Source organism: Rhincodon typus, chromosome 21 (genome assembly GCF_021869965.1).
Source record: "Rhincodon typus isolate 14 chromosome 21, sRhiTyp1.1, whole genome shotgun sequence".
Classification (NCBI taxonomy): domain Eukaryota; kingdom Metazoa; phylum Chordata; class Chondrichthyes; order Orectolobiformes; family Rhincodontidae; genus Rhincodon; species Rhincodon typus.
In genome coordinates, this window is record NC_063352.1 from 35215967 (window position 1) to 35233560 (window position 17594).

Here is a 17594-nt window from a genome sequence, read left to right on the forward strand (position 1 = left end):
TAATGTCCTTTAGGGAAGGAAACTGCCATCCTTACCTGGTCTGGCCTACATATGACCCCAGACCACAGCAACGTGGTTGACTCTTAACTGCCCTCTGGGCAATAAATGCTGCCTGTCCAGTGACACTCTCATCCCATGGAATTAATAAAAGAAAAAAAATGAAAGTGGAGTTGGCTACAGTGAGCTGGGAAACTAGGTTAGTAGGTAGGTCAGTAGAATTGCAACGGCAGACTTTTAAGGAGATCATTAATAACACTCAAAGATTTATTCCAGTAGGAAAGAAAAAGGTCCTCCGAGTCCGATGTATCACTCAGTGGCTAAATAAAAATAATACAAATCTCTAAAGATTAGTGGGAGGTCAGATTGTTGCACAGACTTTAAAAACCTGCAAGGAATTACCAAAAAAAAGGCAGAAAACTAAGGATGAACAAATGTGTGAACTGGAAAAGAGAAATTGAAGCTAGTGCTGACCACTTAGCCAGTGTCTGAGAGAACTGATAGTGGAAAACAAAGAAATGGACAGCCTTGCAACAGTTACTTTTATCTGCCTTCACAGCTGGAAACTCATAAAACGTTCCCAAAAATAAAGGTGCATCCCATGGTTTGAAGTAGGAATGGCACAGATATTAAATGCATTGGTTATTCTGTTACTACATATATTTCAGATTAGACAGGCAATGTACTTTTAAGACAGTTACATGATATCACGACATGTGACATTCTGATATAAAGGTACTCACCTCACCTTCAGTCACCCTCTCAGTGCAATGGAGTTGGCACAGTATGTTCAGAAAGAAGTGTGTAATACTCAGTGAGTACAGAATACAGATAATGCTTAGTGTCTGTGTTATGACTGCAATGCAAATAGTTAGTGTTGTAAATAACCATAAGGGCATCTGTCTCACCAAGAACCTGTGCTTTTTGGCATATGTCAAGTGAGCTAACACAGAAGGCAATGCACATATCAAGTTGGAAATAGTATTTGTCCCAAGAAACTATGCCATGATGGCAGCCAGGGGACACCAAAAACTAATAATCTCAGCCAGTTGGCACTAAAAGCTGAAAAAGGTGATAATCCTCTAGAATTTTTTAGGGTATGGAAGAGTCCCAGCTGAAAAGTAAAATATCAAATCTAACACCTTTATTCAAGATGGAGACAAAAAGCAGGAAAATTAGGCCAATCAGCCCAAGTCCATCATTGGGAAGGTGCAATGATCTATTATTAAGAGGATTATAGCAGGCTACTTAAATCACAATGATCAAGACAGAGCCAATATGGCTTTTTAAAAGGGTGGATGGAAACACTTTGGAGGCGGTGCAGAGTTGGTTTACAAGGTTGCTACTGAAAGTTTTACTGCAGCTGTAAAGGGCCTTAGTGAAACCACATCTAGACTGTGGTGTAAAATCTTGTTCTCCTTATTTGAAACAAGATGCAAGACCGTAGAAGCAGTTCAGAAAAGGGTCCCTCAACTCATTCCTGGGATGAAGGGTTTACCTTATGAAAAGAGATTGAACAGGTTCAGCCTATTTCCATTAAAGTTTAGAAGTTTTAAAGAGATAGTAGTTTTTGAAACACAAAATCTCAAGGGGGTTGGCTTGAAGGGCCAAATGGCCTCCTGCTCCTAAGTTCTACATTCCTGGGGACGGAATCGGCATCAGCCCACAAAAACGACCAATCCAACACTTTGGGATCGCACTCTAATAAAGGGATGGATTCATCCATATGCTTACTGAAATTCAGTACAGAAATGTGTTTTTGTCCAAGAAAGTATTTAGAAGACAACTAATATGCAACAGACACACTTGACTCCCCTAGTAAAAGTCAGCAGCAGCTAAAGTAGAGATGACCACTGATGTCTCTTGCAGTCTCAATACAAAGTTGAGATCAGAGTAACTCATCAATGAGGTTCACCTTATGTTCCCATGACCCTTTTCCAATAAATAGCTGGCCAGCCAATTTTCTCGCTAGCTGACATTGTAAATCGTTCTCCTTCCTCTCCATCACATGTAAAACCAGTATCATTACACATCGTTGTGTAAGTGTGCATCATTATCTATCAACCTGATGAGAATTTATGTTGGAATAAAGATCCTAGTCTATAACCTGCAGATTTGCTGTCATTGCTGCAGTGTGGGAGGCCAATCAAAGGTTGATGCGAGCACCACTAAAATTGTATTCCGCATTCTGTGGATAAAAAATTTTGCAAGTGGGGCCACAGATAGACCATACACCAGCATACAGAGAGCTTACCAAGCAAGACATGGAGCGGGATGGGAGTGGCGTGCAAAGAAAGAGAGCTAATGGGACAGCCAGACTCAGAGCAGGAGAAAGAGACAGAGAGAAAAGAAATTGCCCTCATCTGCACAGCAAACCCTTGGTCCCGTTTCAGATCAGCCTTTCTTACCTTCGTAAACAAACCGGACATTCTCTTCATGAGCCGGCGTGTGCTCCTCTTCCTGGGTGTCTATAATTCCTGGAGTTGGACAGCGCTTCCCATTCACTCGGTTAAACACCAGCTTCGGAGCTGGGCAACTGGAAAAGAGGAAAGCAGACCGTACAAACCAAGACAGAAACACCAGGCAAATAATGGGCTTCTACAATATGCATAAAAGAGTGGTGCCAGAGGTCTTGCTGCATATTGCCACTGTTTCGTTCAGTGTTTGAAGGAGTTGCATATAGTGCTAAACTTTGTGCAATCGGTGACCTTATGATCAAGAAAGATCATTGATGATGCAGCTGAAGATGGTTGGGCGTTGAACACTATAGTGAGGAACTCCCGCAGAGATGTCCTCGGACTGAAATGATTGACCTCCAACAACCACAACCATCCTCCTTTGTACTAGGTATGACTGCAACCAGTGGGTTTCCCCACACCTCAACTTTCATTGGCCTATGAATGTGGAAAGCACTCCAAACCAAGGGAGGGAGATTAAAATCAGTTGAAGAACCACCCCCCCGCCCTCCCAAGTCACGTCAAGGTGCCTAATCCTGTTCATTATCAGAAGTATAACATTGAACCAAATTTGGATCCAGTGTTACAGACACCTCACAATATCTGCTCCACCATTCCACTCCATTTATTTAGTCCCTCTATAGCAAAATGTAACAAATTAGCTGTGCTTGGACTTTGAATAGGTCACCACAGCTCTAATGTCAGAGGGCTAAAGTATCAATAATAATTCCTCACGTATTACCCAACCAGCAACACTTGCACAATCATTTTATAATCATTGACCATTCAGCTTATAAATAACAGATAGAAAGCTACCTGGTGGAGAAGCTAGGTCCAGGAACCAATAGGCACCTGGCAAACACCAAGGACTGGGCAATGAGTCTGACCTTGCCTCAAAGTACTGCGCAGAGCATGGAACAAACATTATTTTAAATCAAATAATCCCAGCTCTTCGAAGAACAGAGTGCTAGGACTACAAGCACAGTGAGTCTAATACAGAGCTCCTCAAGGTGATCTGATTAGCAGTTTAATAAATCATTTGAAGTTGGTCATTCAGTTGTCATAGCTATTAACAGAATCTGGCAGCCTGTTATCAAACACATCCTCCAACCCCATACTCTCTCAGATCTAGGTCAAAATACAGACCATTTGCAAAACCAGCGACCCACAACATCTCAAATATTTTCTAGAAATGTCACTATTCATTCACTGCTCTGGTTAAAGATCCAGCAGCAGTCTCACCAATAGTGAAATAATATCAATGGGGGTATTAAATAACAACACTGCCAAGCAGCTAACCAATCACCAAGCTAGCCAATGAATTAGGAAGTGAGATAACAAGGTGTAGAGCTGGATGAACACAGCAGGCCAAGCAGCATCAGAGGAGCAGGAAAGCTGACGTTTCAGGTCTGGATCCTTCTTCAGAAAATGGAATTAGGGAATTAGGAAGTAAGTCGAGTTAACTGAATGCTGTGAACCATCTGATCACAAGACAAGCCCAACAACACAGACATACAGCCAACCAGTCAATGAGTGAGCCAGCCATTGAGATAATTAGTGAATGAGTACACCTATGAGTGAGCTGGGCACAGAGCCAACCAGTGAAAGAAGCCAATAACTCAGTAAATGAATGAGCAAGCCAGAAAGTCAGTCATATACATCAAACTAATCATCCATTCAGTATACAAATCATCGTGGATGAGACACGTCAGTTGAAAAAGTGGATCATAAGTTAAATTTGGTCTGTAGTTAATGTTTTACACCAACCACAGTATATCTTGTAAATAAAATTAGTTCTGCTGTTTGACATAACAGTATATATTATGCATCTCAAATCATTCTGCTGATAATGACTGCTAAATATAATATTTATTTGGGGAACAGCTGATGGTTTGGCCAACGGCTTTTCTGATTTGGGAATGCAGGTATATTTTGTCCTTCATGAAGCATTTTCCTAAGCAAATTACTTAAAGCCCTTTTCTGAGTCCCCACTCTGGAGAATCTGATTAAACCAGAGAAAAAGACAAAGACATTCAGTTACTCTGTATCTAAACCTGTGACATACCTGTCCTGGGAAGATTTGACAAAACTTACATCTATTCCCAGTCCAGCAAATTACACCTTGTAACAGCTGGAGATCCAAGTTTATGAAGAAAATGATTGTACAAAAGAGAACAGGTAAAGTTAACTCAGAGTCTGTAAATTCTACACTTCATTAGGTAATTATTTTCCTCAAGAACTTGCACAACATTTGCGAATTACTGACCAAAAGCAAAGATAATTCTATGAAACCGTTCGGATAGTGACAGTGAGGCATCGACATACTGACAGGCAAGAGTAACAGCCAAATAACTGGGAACTTAGGTTGTTATTCATGATTTATGGAGGGCCTCTGTTTCGCACTCATGTCCTTTCTGTGTTTACTGGTTTGAAGGCCATTCCTGTTGTCGAAAATTCTAGCTGAAGCCAGCATTATGCAGCTTAACCTCTGAACTGATATCATCTATGTGCTAGAGCTGGCTGGTTCATACAAAATCAGTTTATAACTTTAGTCCCACCAGTTTTAATATTGTTGTATTGGCATCAGAGGAGCAGAACTCAAAATAGAGATCGTGAGCTATTGTGAAAGAGTTCCAAGAAATCCATGACAAAAAACATAAATCAAAGTTGAAGCCAATAGTTCAAAGAGCATTGCATTATTTTTTTTGGGTCATAAAGTAATAAAATACAGAATATTAAACATCTGAATTAAAAGTTGTAAACACAGGCTGAATTATACGATACAATAAGAGACCTCTGACTGCATGAATTAATTCTGGTTTACCAAGATACTAATTTACTGATTGCAAGTTGTGCTCTCCTCTCTTATGTGACTAACTAGAAATAGCCAGTACCTGTGATTTAACCAAAGTTTCAGAATATCAAAGAATTGAGGTCAGGCAATGTTAGCACAGGTACACAAAAGGAACCAAAATGTAACCAGTGACCTTCTGCAGGTCCACATCTTAATATCCGCTAAACAATTTCAAGGCTTTCACAAATGTTCTTGCCAAATCTGAAGAAAAGCCAAAATGTTTCATTTGTCTCCTGTTCAGCAGAAGCATTAAATCAATTAAACTTAACAACACTTGAAAACAAGAACAAGTCAGGAAACCACATTTATCCAATGTTGAAAAGATGAGCTTTCACAGTGGCGACTTCAATAAAAAAAAAACCTTAATTATCTTTTGAATAAATTTCTAAGATTCTCAGGGCATCAGGGTATGAAAGAAAACCAGCACTGAGATAGAGGATCAGCCATGATCACAGTGAATGGCAGAGCACGCTCAAAGGGCTGGACAGCCTACTCCCGCACCGACTTTTCAAATTAGCTCAAAGTACATCTTTTGAGGTAATCCTTCTAACTGCACAGGCAAAGAAACATCATACATTTATGTAAACTTTTTGATTTTACCTGTTACAATCAATAGGATTAAAGTAACGTGCAGAGGGGTGAGGGAAATAAGTTTACAATTTTATCCATTTCAAACAACACTATCAAACAAAGCTTTTGTTTTTGTTGGCATTTGGGATCATGTTAATTTTCAAGAGTTAAAACGGGATCAGTACTGCTTCTTGTGTCTACCAAAATATATCACTTTGTAACCTCTCTGCAGTAAATTGTGAGCAGCTATTCCAGCAATCTCTTGAAAACAATGAACATCCTCCTCACAGTTCACTACACTTCCACGTTTTGACTCATCTGCACATTTTGAAATTATTTCCAACCAAGTCATTGAAACTATAAAATGCAGCTATTCTACTACAGACATTTGGGGACAGCACTTTACAATTTCCTCCATTTGAGAAGTACATTCACCCCTACTTTTCATTTCCTGTTACTCAATCAACTTTGTATCCATGCTACCACTGTCCCTTTTATTCCAATGGGTTCAACCTTGCCAGCAAGCCTATCATGTGGCAGTTTATCAAATGACTTTTAAAAGTTCATGTACACCACATCAATCCTCATCAATTTTCGGTGTTAACATTCACCTTAACAAAAAAAATCATTCAAGTTAGTTCAACATAATTTGTCTTTTAACAATTCTGTACTGGCTTTCCTTCATTAATCCTCACTTATCCAAGTGACGGTTAATTTTGTTCTGGGTTATAATTCTTTCTAAAAGCTCCCCAACTCTGCTTCCATTCTTGAGCAGGAAATAACAGTCAGTATATTTTTATATTGCTATTTTTACAACAAATCTTGCTATGCAAAACAATTATGCAGAAGAATGGGATATTCCCTCTGCATAGTCCATGAAACACTGTCAAAGCAGGTACAGGAGATAAGATAAAGTTTCACTTTTACAGTCATAAACAACAATTCACAGACCAGGTATCTCAATGGTTAGATGCCTCCCAGTTCTGAAACATGATAATTAATATTTATTATTATCCCAATCTGACTTTCACTGAGCTCCTTTGATTTTTGTAACTACATGACAGTTGGATCAGACTGTATGGCTACCACATATGTTGCTGTGTCTCAGAAATCAAAAGTGTATAGCGAGGGTATACTATAGGCCTCCCAATAGCTTGCAGGTGATAAAGAAATGGATATGCAAGCAGATCATGGAAAGATGTAAAAAAAAGCAAGGGTTGTTGTAGTGGATGATTTTAACTTCTCCAATATTGACTGGGACTCCCTTAGTGCCAGAAGCTTAGATGGGGCAAAATTTGTTAGGTGCATCCAAGAGGGCTTCTTGCAACAATATGTAGATAGTCCAACTAGGGAAGGGGCCATACTAGACCTTGCATTGCAGAATGAGCCCAGCCAGGTGACTGTCCTTTCAGTGGCACAGCATTTTGGGAACTGTGATCGCAATTCTGGAAGTTTTAAGATAGTTATAGATAAGGATAAGACTGTTGATATTCCAGGGCATGTCAATATTAAGAAGAATGAAGTGTTGGTGTCTTGAAAAACATTAAAGGTAGGTATGTCCCGAGGATACTGTGGGACGCAAGGGAGGAGATTGCTGGGGTCTTGACAGAGATATTTATATCCCCTTTAGCCACAGGCGAGGTCCCAGAAGACTGGAGAATAGCCAATGTTGTTCCTTTGTTTAGGAAGGGTAACAGGGATAACCCAGGAATTCATAGGACAGTGAATCTTATTTAGTGGTAGGGAATTACTGGAAAAGATTCTTAGGGACAGAATTTACTTGTATTTGGAAAATAATGGACATATTAGGAGATAGTCAGAATGGTTTTGTGCAGGGATCTACTAGTCTTACTAATTTTATTTTGTTTGGGAAGATGATTGATGAGATTAGGGCAGTGTATGTTGTCTACATGGAGTTTAGTAAAGCATTTGACAAAGTTACTCATAAGATTAAATCATATGGGTTCCATGGTGAGTTGGTAAGTTGGCAAGTTGGCTCGGTCATTAGAGAACAGAGGATAGTTGTGGAGGGGCGTTTCTCTGATTGGAGGTCTGTGATCAGTAGTGTTCCGCAAGGATCAGTACTGGGGCCTCTGTTGTTTGTAATATATATAAATTATTCAGATGAAAATAGATGTGGTCTGATTAGTAAGTTTGCAGATGACATGAAAATTGGAGGAGTTGTGGATAGAAAGGAAGGTTATCAACGATACAGCAGGATATAGATCAGGTGGAAGGTGGGGTGGAGAAATGGCAGGTGGATATTAATCCGGACAAGTGTAAGGTGATACATTTTGGGAGATCAAATGCAAGAGGAAAGCACGTAAATGGCAGAACCCTTAAGAGCCTTGATATACAGAGGAATCTTGGGATGCAAGTCCAGAGCTCCTAAAAGTGACAACACAAATGGATAAGGTGATAAAAAAAGGTGTGCAGCATACTTGCCTTCAATGGTCAGGGCATTGAGCATAAAAGTTGACAAATCCTGTTGCAGCAAATCCTGTATAAAATTTTTGACCACATTTGGAGTATTGCGTGCAGTTTCGGTCACCACACTAATTGGAAGGATGTGGAGACTTTGGAGCGGGTACAAAAGAGGTTTCCCAGGATGTTGACCGGATTGGAGCCAATTAGTTCTAAAGAGAGGTTGGACAAACTTGTTTTCGTCAAAGTGTTAGAACCTGGGGGGGCAATCTGATAGAAGTAGATAAAATTGAGAGACACTTGGATAGGGTGGATAGTTGGAAATGTTTTTCCCCAGGGTGGAAATAACAAATACTGGGGGGGAGAAGTTGTTTAAGGTGAGAGGGGAAAAAAATTTAAAGGAGATGAGTGAGGCAAGTTTGTTTTTTAAAACATAGAGGGTAGTAGGTGCCTGGAATGCAGTGTCAAGGGAGGTGATAGAAACAGATTTGATATCAACATTTAAGAGGCATTTAGACAGATATATGAACAGGCAGTGAACAGAGGAATATGGACCATGTGCAGGCAGATGGAATTAGTTTAGAATGGCATCATGGTCAGTGCAGACATGGTGGGCTGAAGGGCCTGTTCTTGCGCTGTACCTCTATGCTCTCTCAGCAGTTCAGGCCTTCTGGAATATTTAAGTTAGGAATGCATGCACAGTAACCCTCCCTCCTTTGTGGCCCCAACTTGGGACATCTGTGCACCCCAAAATAGGAATTCTCCTCAGCCTCTCCTCTCAGCTGTAGGAAAAAGGAATGAAGCTGCTTGAAAAAGACTCAATGCAGCTGTGACAGACACCACTGTAAACTCTAAGTTAACCTCTCTCCAGGAATACAAATCCTTTAGTGGCAGAACAAAGTGAAATTCCATAGTAAATCTACCCTGTGGATTACCAAGGAAATACAGGTAACTTCTCCAGCAGGACATTTATGAAACCCTGTCGGCACAGACGAGTTGGGTTGAAGGGGATGTTTGTGTTTTATATGGCTCTGACTCTAGGAAGGAGATGCACTGACCCAATAAGGAGGGAGGACTGGAGCTTTGCAGGGAATTGAAGAGAAGAAAAGGAGTTGTGGTCTGAATCAGGACACTAGCTTTACTGGACTTGGCGTCAAACCTTCTGAAATTGCACACTAAAGGAAAACAAACTAAATGCTGGAACAAAACTTTAAAATACTGACAGACATGAAGTTAACAGTTAGATCGTCTTTCAGATAAAAGTCCATTCAACAAGTCTCCCCTAACCTTTGATCCGTGTTTCAGATGTACACAGGCCCCTTGAGTCATTCTGACACTTTTGTGTTGCGTTCTTTAAAACAGCACGGAGATGTTTAGCAGACAGCCCAAACATAAGGGGGCTCTGATTAACATGAAGCAAGACCCAGATTCAAGTCCTACCAGAAACATGTAATAACATCTCTGAACAGGTTGTTTAGAAAATATAGTTTTTTTTTGAAGAATACAAACACAATAAAAAAAACCCTTTCTCTCGCACTCACTCCTATGGTTTGACAGAAATGGGTGGTAATTGCTCAACATCTTGGTTTACTTTTAGGAAAACATTAAATCTTTCCCTATTCAGCACATATTGATCAGTGAAACCCAAACCTTAACCGTGGCAAACTAACAGCTGCTGTCTGCTTGACCTGAAGTCAGATCACAGGCAGTTATATCCACGAGCAACATAGAGGTGTCTTCACTTGACCATGTTAGTAATGTGAGGTACTGCTGCCTAGATCAAGAGCCTGAATCTGAAACAGATCAATAGGGGTCTTTATATGAGTAGAGTACAGCTGACAGCAGACAAGCAGACTTCCAGATTCAGCAAAGTTTTCCACTTCAAATACCATAACAGGCACAAGACCTCCAACATTGTGGCCATGGAAATGTTGGATTAAGGGTGATATTTCATGATCCATCAGTGTTATTCAGCCATCATCGAAACTGGAATTCATTAAAAACTAAAAAGACCAACATAACCAGTATGTGGGTAAAAGGTAAAGGACACAGAATGGCATGCAGTTGTCAATGTCCCTAGTCAGGAAATCTTAAGTGTTGTGTAATTCTTTATCACCTACAAGCAGCTCAATGATAAGGACACAATTTAAAGGATAAAGTTGTGAAGTACTTTAAATGTTATAACAGCCTTGGGAAATGGGATATCGTGTTTTCATATTTGGCTCAGAAAGAGAGAAATCTGCAGTTTGTTCCTACTCCACAACAGGGCTAGCTAGCTTGGTCTTTACCCTGTTCTCATTCTCTCACTTGGAAGCATATTCCGTGCAGTAACATGTTGCAATCCTCTATTGACTAGTAAGCACGTGTTTGCCTACAAGCAAAAGCAATCATGAAGGTCAAATTATTCACACTATACAATGCAGATACTAAGCATGCTATTCCACACTACACACACCAGGCACACTGCTCCACGTTATACAGACATGCAGCACAGGGTTCTACACACTATGATTACACTAATCCTTGTTAAGCAACACATAACAATCATACTGTTGCATGTTAAGCACATACACCAAAAATGCAATTCCACATTTTAATAACACACTAACATAGCACCTTGCTCTAAATTTTAAAATACACAGAACACACAGCTCCACATAATTTAACACAACACACATAAAGCACACTGTCCCACAATACACACCCAACCAGCACATCATACAACACATTGTCCCACATAATGCAATGCTCACATGCAGCATACTGCTCTACATTATACTGGTTGTGTGTTGTAAATTGTGGAGCAGAATGCTGGCTATGTGTGTGGCATCAGGTGGAACAGTATGCTGGGTGTGGGTTGCCTTTTATCCTGCACCATGCAACACACACTTGAGCACACTGACTTAGATTATAACACACACTGTCCCACAGAATACTGCTCCGTATTATAAACACCGAGCACATGCTCCTATATTGTACAAGAGACACTGCTCGAATATTATGCAACAGACACCCTCCCATATTATACAACCCACACCAAGCACAGTGGCCCACATTATAACACACAGTCCCACAGAGTACTACACATTGAGCACAGTGCCACATTTTAACACACACCGAGCACACTGTCCCTGATTGCAACACACAAACCCGGAGCGCTACCTAAACTGTGCCGGTCGATGATCTCAACGGGACAGAGCGAGAAGATAAGGCCGGCTCGCCGGCTCCTGTGCCGAGCTCCCCAGCCTAAATGTCACCTTCACCGCAAGGTCACAGAGCTGGACTGCCAGACACCGCCTGCCCGAGTCCCCACCCGAACTCCTCAACTTACCTCCCCACCAGTTTCAGCTTGAGGTCACAACCGGACTTGGCTTCGATCTGCTGGGATGGACCTGCGTTAGAGAGAGAGAGAGAGAGAGAGAGTGAGAAGGAGCCAGAACTGTGCGCTGGGCCGAGCGGGGCGCTGCCTCCTACCCGTCCTCCGCTGTGTGGCCAGCCTGCTGGGTCCCCGGGTGATGGTGTACATGGTCAGGAACAATCTCTCGTTATGCAGCACCGGCACAGTCCAGTCCGGGACAGAGTCACCGCCTCCCCAGCTGAAAGGGACCCGCCTCCCTGATGTCCAGCCCTACAGTGAACTCCAGGAAAGTCTCAGCCACAACCGAGAAACACACAGCCCAAACTCCCGGGGTCCACCCAATCCAATTCCAACTGGATCCAACTTCCAGGATCACTCAACTCCAACCTAACCCACCAGCTGGGATCGCCCAACCCAACGCATTCATCTGGGAAATCCCACCCAGAACCACTGAATTCGACCCGATAAAATAAAAATTTATGGTATAGAGGTAACACGTTTGGATAGGTAGAAGATTGGTTGGCTGGCAGAGAACAGAAAGTATGCATACATAGGTCATAGAGATGTACAGCATGGAAACAGTCCCTTCGGTCCAACTCGTCCATGCTGACCACATATCCTAAATTAATCTAGTCCTATTTGCCAGCATTTGACCCATATCCCTCTAATCCCTTCTTATTCATCTACACATCCAGATGTCTTTTAAATGTTGTAATGTACCAGCCTCCACCACTTCCTGTGGCAGATAATTCCATACACATACCACCCTATGTGTGAAAAAGTTGCCCCATTGTCATAGAGTAGAATCATTGAATCCCTACAGTGCAGAAAGAGGCTGTTTGGCCCATCAAGTCAGCACCCACTCACTGAAGAACATCTCATCCAGACCTCTCCCCTGCCCAAACCCATCCCCATATCCCAGTGGGGTTTTTACCATGGCTAACACACCAAACTTGCACATCCCTGGACACTACAGGGCACTTTGGTTTGGCATAGCCATGTGACACAGGGGCCTGTGCTGGACCCTCAACCATTTGCAATTTGTATCAGTGATTCAGATGAGGGGAACTAAAAGAAATGGTAGCTATGTTTGCAACACGCAAAAACAGATAGGAAACTAAGTTCTGTAAAAGACCTGAGATAACAAGGTGTAGAACTGGATAAACACAGCAGGCCAAGCAGCATCAGAGGAGCAGGAAAGCTGACGTTTCGGGCCTAGACCCTGCTTCAGAAAATGCTTGGCCTGCTGTGTTCATCCAGCTCTACACCTTGTTATCTCAGATTCTCCAGCATCTATAGTTCCTACTATCTCTGTAAAAGACCTAACAAGTTTTTAGATGATTATGGAGCAAAGGAGCAAAATATCCAGCAGATGGAGTATAATGTGGGAAAATGTGAAATCATTGACTGTTAGGAAAGATGAAAAAGGAAAGTATTTCTTACCTGGAGAATGACTGCAGAATTTAGGCTTACACAGGGGTCTAGGTGTTCTACTGCATGAGAACAAAACATTGCTGTGCAGGTACGGCACATAACCAAAGACTAACTGAGTTCTTTGCTTATTACAGGAGGAATTGAACATAAAGGTAAGAATATTATATTTCAGTAAAGCAGAACACTGATGAGATCACATCTTAAATACTGGAATGCAATTTTGATCTCCTTTGTCAAGGATGAAAATACATTGGAGGTGGTTTAGAGGAAGTTTAATAGGTGATACCTGGACTGAGCAGATTGTTTTATGAGGATAGGTTGGACAGACTGTTTCAACCATAGTTTAAAAGAGTGAAGAGTGAAGATTGAAGCATATTTGATCCTGCAAGATCGTAACAAGGTGGACAGGATTTTCTTCTTGAGAATGACCTCAGAACTAGGGGACACAGTTTTCAAATTAGGGGTCACCTATTAAGACTTAGTTTAGGAGATTTATTTTCTCGACTTTGGAACTCCATCTCAGAAGATTGGAAGATTTTAAGGCAAAGGGAAATAGAATTTTGTTTGGTGAAAAAATCAAAACTTACTGGGGTAGAAACAAATCACCAATGATCTTATTGAATGATGGAGCAAGCTCAAGGGGCTGAATGACCTAATTCTGCTTCTATTTTGTATGTTCATATGTTTTTAACCCAGTGACCTAGACCACCTAACTCAGCCAAATCTGTGGGACCATTTAAACTGGTCACTCTCAGATCATTGAACAGAGCCACCAACACTGCAACTGAACATCTGTGCACTATCCAACCAACATAGCATCTTACAGCACAGAAATAGAACCTACAGTCCAACCAGTGATAGATCATAGAATCCATCATAGGATCCCTGTAGTGTGGAAAAAGGCTATTCGGCCCAACAAGTTCACACGACTCTCCAAAGAGCATCCCACCCAAACTCACCCATCCCTGCAACCCCACATTTCCCATGGCTAATCCACCTAAACTACACATTCCCAGACACTATAGGCAATTTAGCATGGCCAATCCACCTAAACTGCATGTCTCTGGACTGCCATGCTGAACATAATCCCAAACTAATCTAGTCCCACCTGCCTGTTCCTGGCCCGTATCCCTCCAAACCTTTCCTATACATTTACTTATCTAAATGTCTTTTAAAAGTTGTAACTGTGCCCGCATCCATCACTTCCTCAGGAAGTTCATTCCACATATTCTGAGTAAAAAAAAATTTCCCTCATATCTTTTTTTAAGTCTCTCTACTTTCACCTTAAAAAAGTACCCTCTTGTCTTGAAATCCCCCACTTTAGGGAAAAGACACCTTATTGACACAGTAACCCTATCTATTTTATAATGATTTTATAATGACCCTCATGACCCAGAAGGTCTAAAATAAGGAACATGTGTGATTACTTGAAAATATTTGGGCCATCTGTTATTATTTTAAAATGTTTCAAAAGTACTTAAGAGTTTATATCACTTATAAAGGGATAACTTATAATTTTTGAATAACAATTGCTTGGTAGTGCAGAACATTTGAAAAGTGAGGCAATTTAGAGCAAAGACAAAAGGGCAGTGATTACTTCAGAAGTTAGCTCTGATAGGCTGAAGCATTGCATGGAGAATGCAATGGGAACTATAGGCCCTCTGAGCTTCTGTATAACTCAAAAATTGTACAAGGTTTGAACATTTCGTAAATGAGCCATATCAGTGACAACTCACCGGCAAAGACTCCTTGCAAGATCCACCTTTGTACCAACAAGACTCTGACTGTACCCATCAACAAAGCTCAGTGAATTTAATCCAACAGGCCCCCATAAAGTTCACCAGAGCAAGGTAATGTATGTATTTTTCAGGCAATCAACCCAGTTTGGGGAAATTTTAACTGAATTTATTGTTTAGGAGTTCTTTAACTTGCGAGTGTTTTAATTAAACTACGTTTGAATTGTAGTCCTTAGTTTGTCTCATACAGTATCAGTACCCAAGTAAACACATTTTATGAGTAATAAACTGTTTGAGGTATCTGTATAGCATATTTCACAGTCAACACAGTAAATGGAGCGTTGATGTACAGAGGTATCTTGGGTACAAGTCCATAGCTCTCTGAAAGCAACAACACAAGTTAATAACGTGGTAAAGAAGACGTACAGCACGCTTGCCTTCAGTGGTTAGGGCATTGATTATAAAGGTGGTAAGTCATCTTACAGTTGTATAAAACTTCAGTTAGGCCACATTTGGAATATTTTTCTAGTCACCACATTATAAGATGGATTTGGAGGCTTTGGAGAAAGTGCAAAAGAGGTTTACCAGGATATTGCCTGAATTGGAGTGTTTTGACCATAAGGAGAGGGTAGACAACTTGGATTATTTTTGCTAGTGCATTAGAGGCTAAGGGGGTGACCTGATAGAAGTATATAAAATTATGAGAGGTACGTATAAGGTGGATAGTCAGGGTTTTTACCTCAGGGTGGAAATGTCAAATACTATGGGGCATAGGTTTAAATTGAAAGGGGGAAAGTTGACAGAAGATATGAAGGAATTTCTTTTATACAGAAAGTGGTAAATGCTTGGAACGTGCTACTGGAAAAAGTGGTAGAAGCACATATAATAGCAATATTTAAGAGGCATTTAGACAGACACATTAACAATCTGGGAATAGATGGCATCATGGTTGGTGCAAACGTGATGGTCCAAAGGGCCTGTTCCTGTGCTGTACCGTTGTATATTCTATTAAGCTCACTGATTATCTTCAATTGTCATTGCTAATTGTGTGGAAAATAAAGCATTGTTTTGGCCTGATAACTGTTAGTGGGAAATACTACTCACATTGCCACTGTACGGTAACAATAGGGAAAGATTTGCTTAAGCTGTTCAAATTTTTCAGGTACCTTACCTTTCCAGAGTAATTTGAGGTAGATTAGGCATTTGAGTCTGAAAGTGATTGCCCAATTGTTGCCCAATACGTCGTGAATATTGGTCTGATTAGGATAGCCATTCTCCCACAAGATAGCTTTGAAATGCACTTTCTCTGCATCACCTTGCAAAGTGAGCAAATGTTGGTAAGGCCAATCTTATATTCCATGAAGGTATACAAATCTGGTACTAAATTATTTCTGGTTTGGTTTTCCATTTTTTCTGTTTTTTCCCAGTACATACTGGTTATACCAGTTAGATATATTTGTAATTTTAATCCAGTTTCAACTTATTTTTCCTTCTTATTGATTCAAACAGCCAATAAGTGGGACATACAGCCTAAGTACTTGTCATTAACCAGCACTGAAATTCATTCACAACCTTGTTCAATTGTGTGGTAGGCAGACTGTTATTTTGGACTCTCTACAGCATCCTGTTAGCATTTTCATGTTGTTCCTTTCCCCAACATGCTAATAGGACCATTCCACTACTATCTACTGCAAGCCTTCCTTCACTGGTAACTATACTTGTATTTAATCTATTCCAAGTTCATATTTAACAGGCTGGAAAAATACCAATTTCCAAAGTCCATTTGAGGTGCATGCACATTCCTTGTTCACGTTCTTTTTATTTGCACAGAACTAAATTACACAGACAACATCATTGACAATATATGAAGAATTTCCATGCACTGAAATGTACATAAAGACACAAGAAATAGAGAGGAATGTAGCTGAGACCAATACTGACGTAGACTTTGTGGATGACACCTGCACTCCCAAATCTGGTTCAGCTTTGGCCTTAACTTCGAGCCTTATTTCTGCAGTGATGTGGATGTGCTGGTGTTGGACTAGGGTCAACAAGGTCAGAAATCACACAACACCAGCTTATAGTCCAACAGGCATATTTGAAAACACAAGCTTTCTGAGCTTCACTCCTTCTTCAGGTGTTAGTGAAAGAAGAAGTATCAAGCACAGAATTTATAAGTAAAAGATCAAAGGGTCACACCACTGATGAGGATATATTAAACAAACCTAAGATGCTGTTAAATCTTTAATCAGTTAGAAGGTTTTAATTGATTAATAAGAATATGTAAATCCCTGAATTCCTTTCAAGTCACTGTCCTGAGAGAACTAAAGGTGTTATAAGGGTAAAGAACAGGTGAGATTTTAAGTCAGACAATGCATTTTAGGTGTGAGGCCTTGTTTAGAATCTGTTTGTGTTTTGGTCTGGAGTCAAACTCCTTGTATTTCTAAAGTAGGAATTTATAAAACGCCACATTGACTGACTGTCTATAAATTGTGTTCTTTTTGAACACAACAGAATGTATCTGCATATACAAATTCATCCATAGATTTGTGTATGTGTGTCAGAGAGGGGGAAGGAAAGAGAGAGACGGTGTGGGGGGAAGAAAGAGTGTGTGTGTGTGTGTGTGTGAGAGAGAGAAAGGGTAAGAGAGGGTGTGTCTGTGTGAGTGGTGGAGAGAACGAGTGTGTGTGTGTGTGTGTGTGTGTGAGGGGGAGAGAACGAGTGTGTGTGTGTGTGAGGGGGAGAGAACGAGTGTGTCTGTGAGG

The 17594-nt window shown here is 40.7% G+C and overlaps 1 protein-coding gene across 2 annotated transcripts in view; it reads right to left on the reverse strand.

Annotated features, from left to right (window-relative positions):
* Window positions 1-12004, reverse strand: part of mcrip2 (MAPK regulated corepressor interacting protein 2) — a 27840-nt gene extending 15836 nt beyond the window's left edge. Inside the window, exons 1-3 of one of the 2 annotated variants that reach the window (XM_020535779.2) lie at window positions 11776-12000; window positions 11633-11693; window positions 2406-2533 (exon numbers count right to left, since the gene is read on the reverse strand). In XM_020535779.2, coding sequence (XP_020391368.2) covers window positions 2406-2533; window positions 11633-11693; window positions 11776-11827 — 241 coding nt within the window. In that variant the 5' untranslated portion in view covers window positions 11828-12000. Of the gene's footprint in view, window positions 1-2405; window positions 2534-11632; window positions 11694-11775 lie in introns of both variants that reach the window. The other variant, XM_048609375.1, reaches the window with a different exon arrangement.
* Between the last annotated feature and the right edge of the window lie 5590 nt (window positions 12005-17594).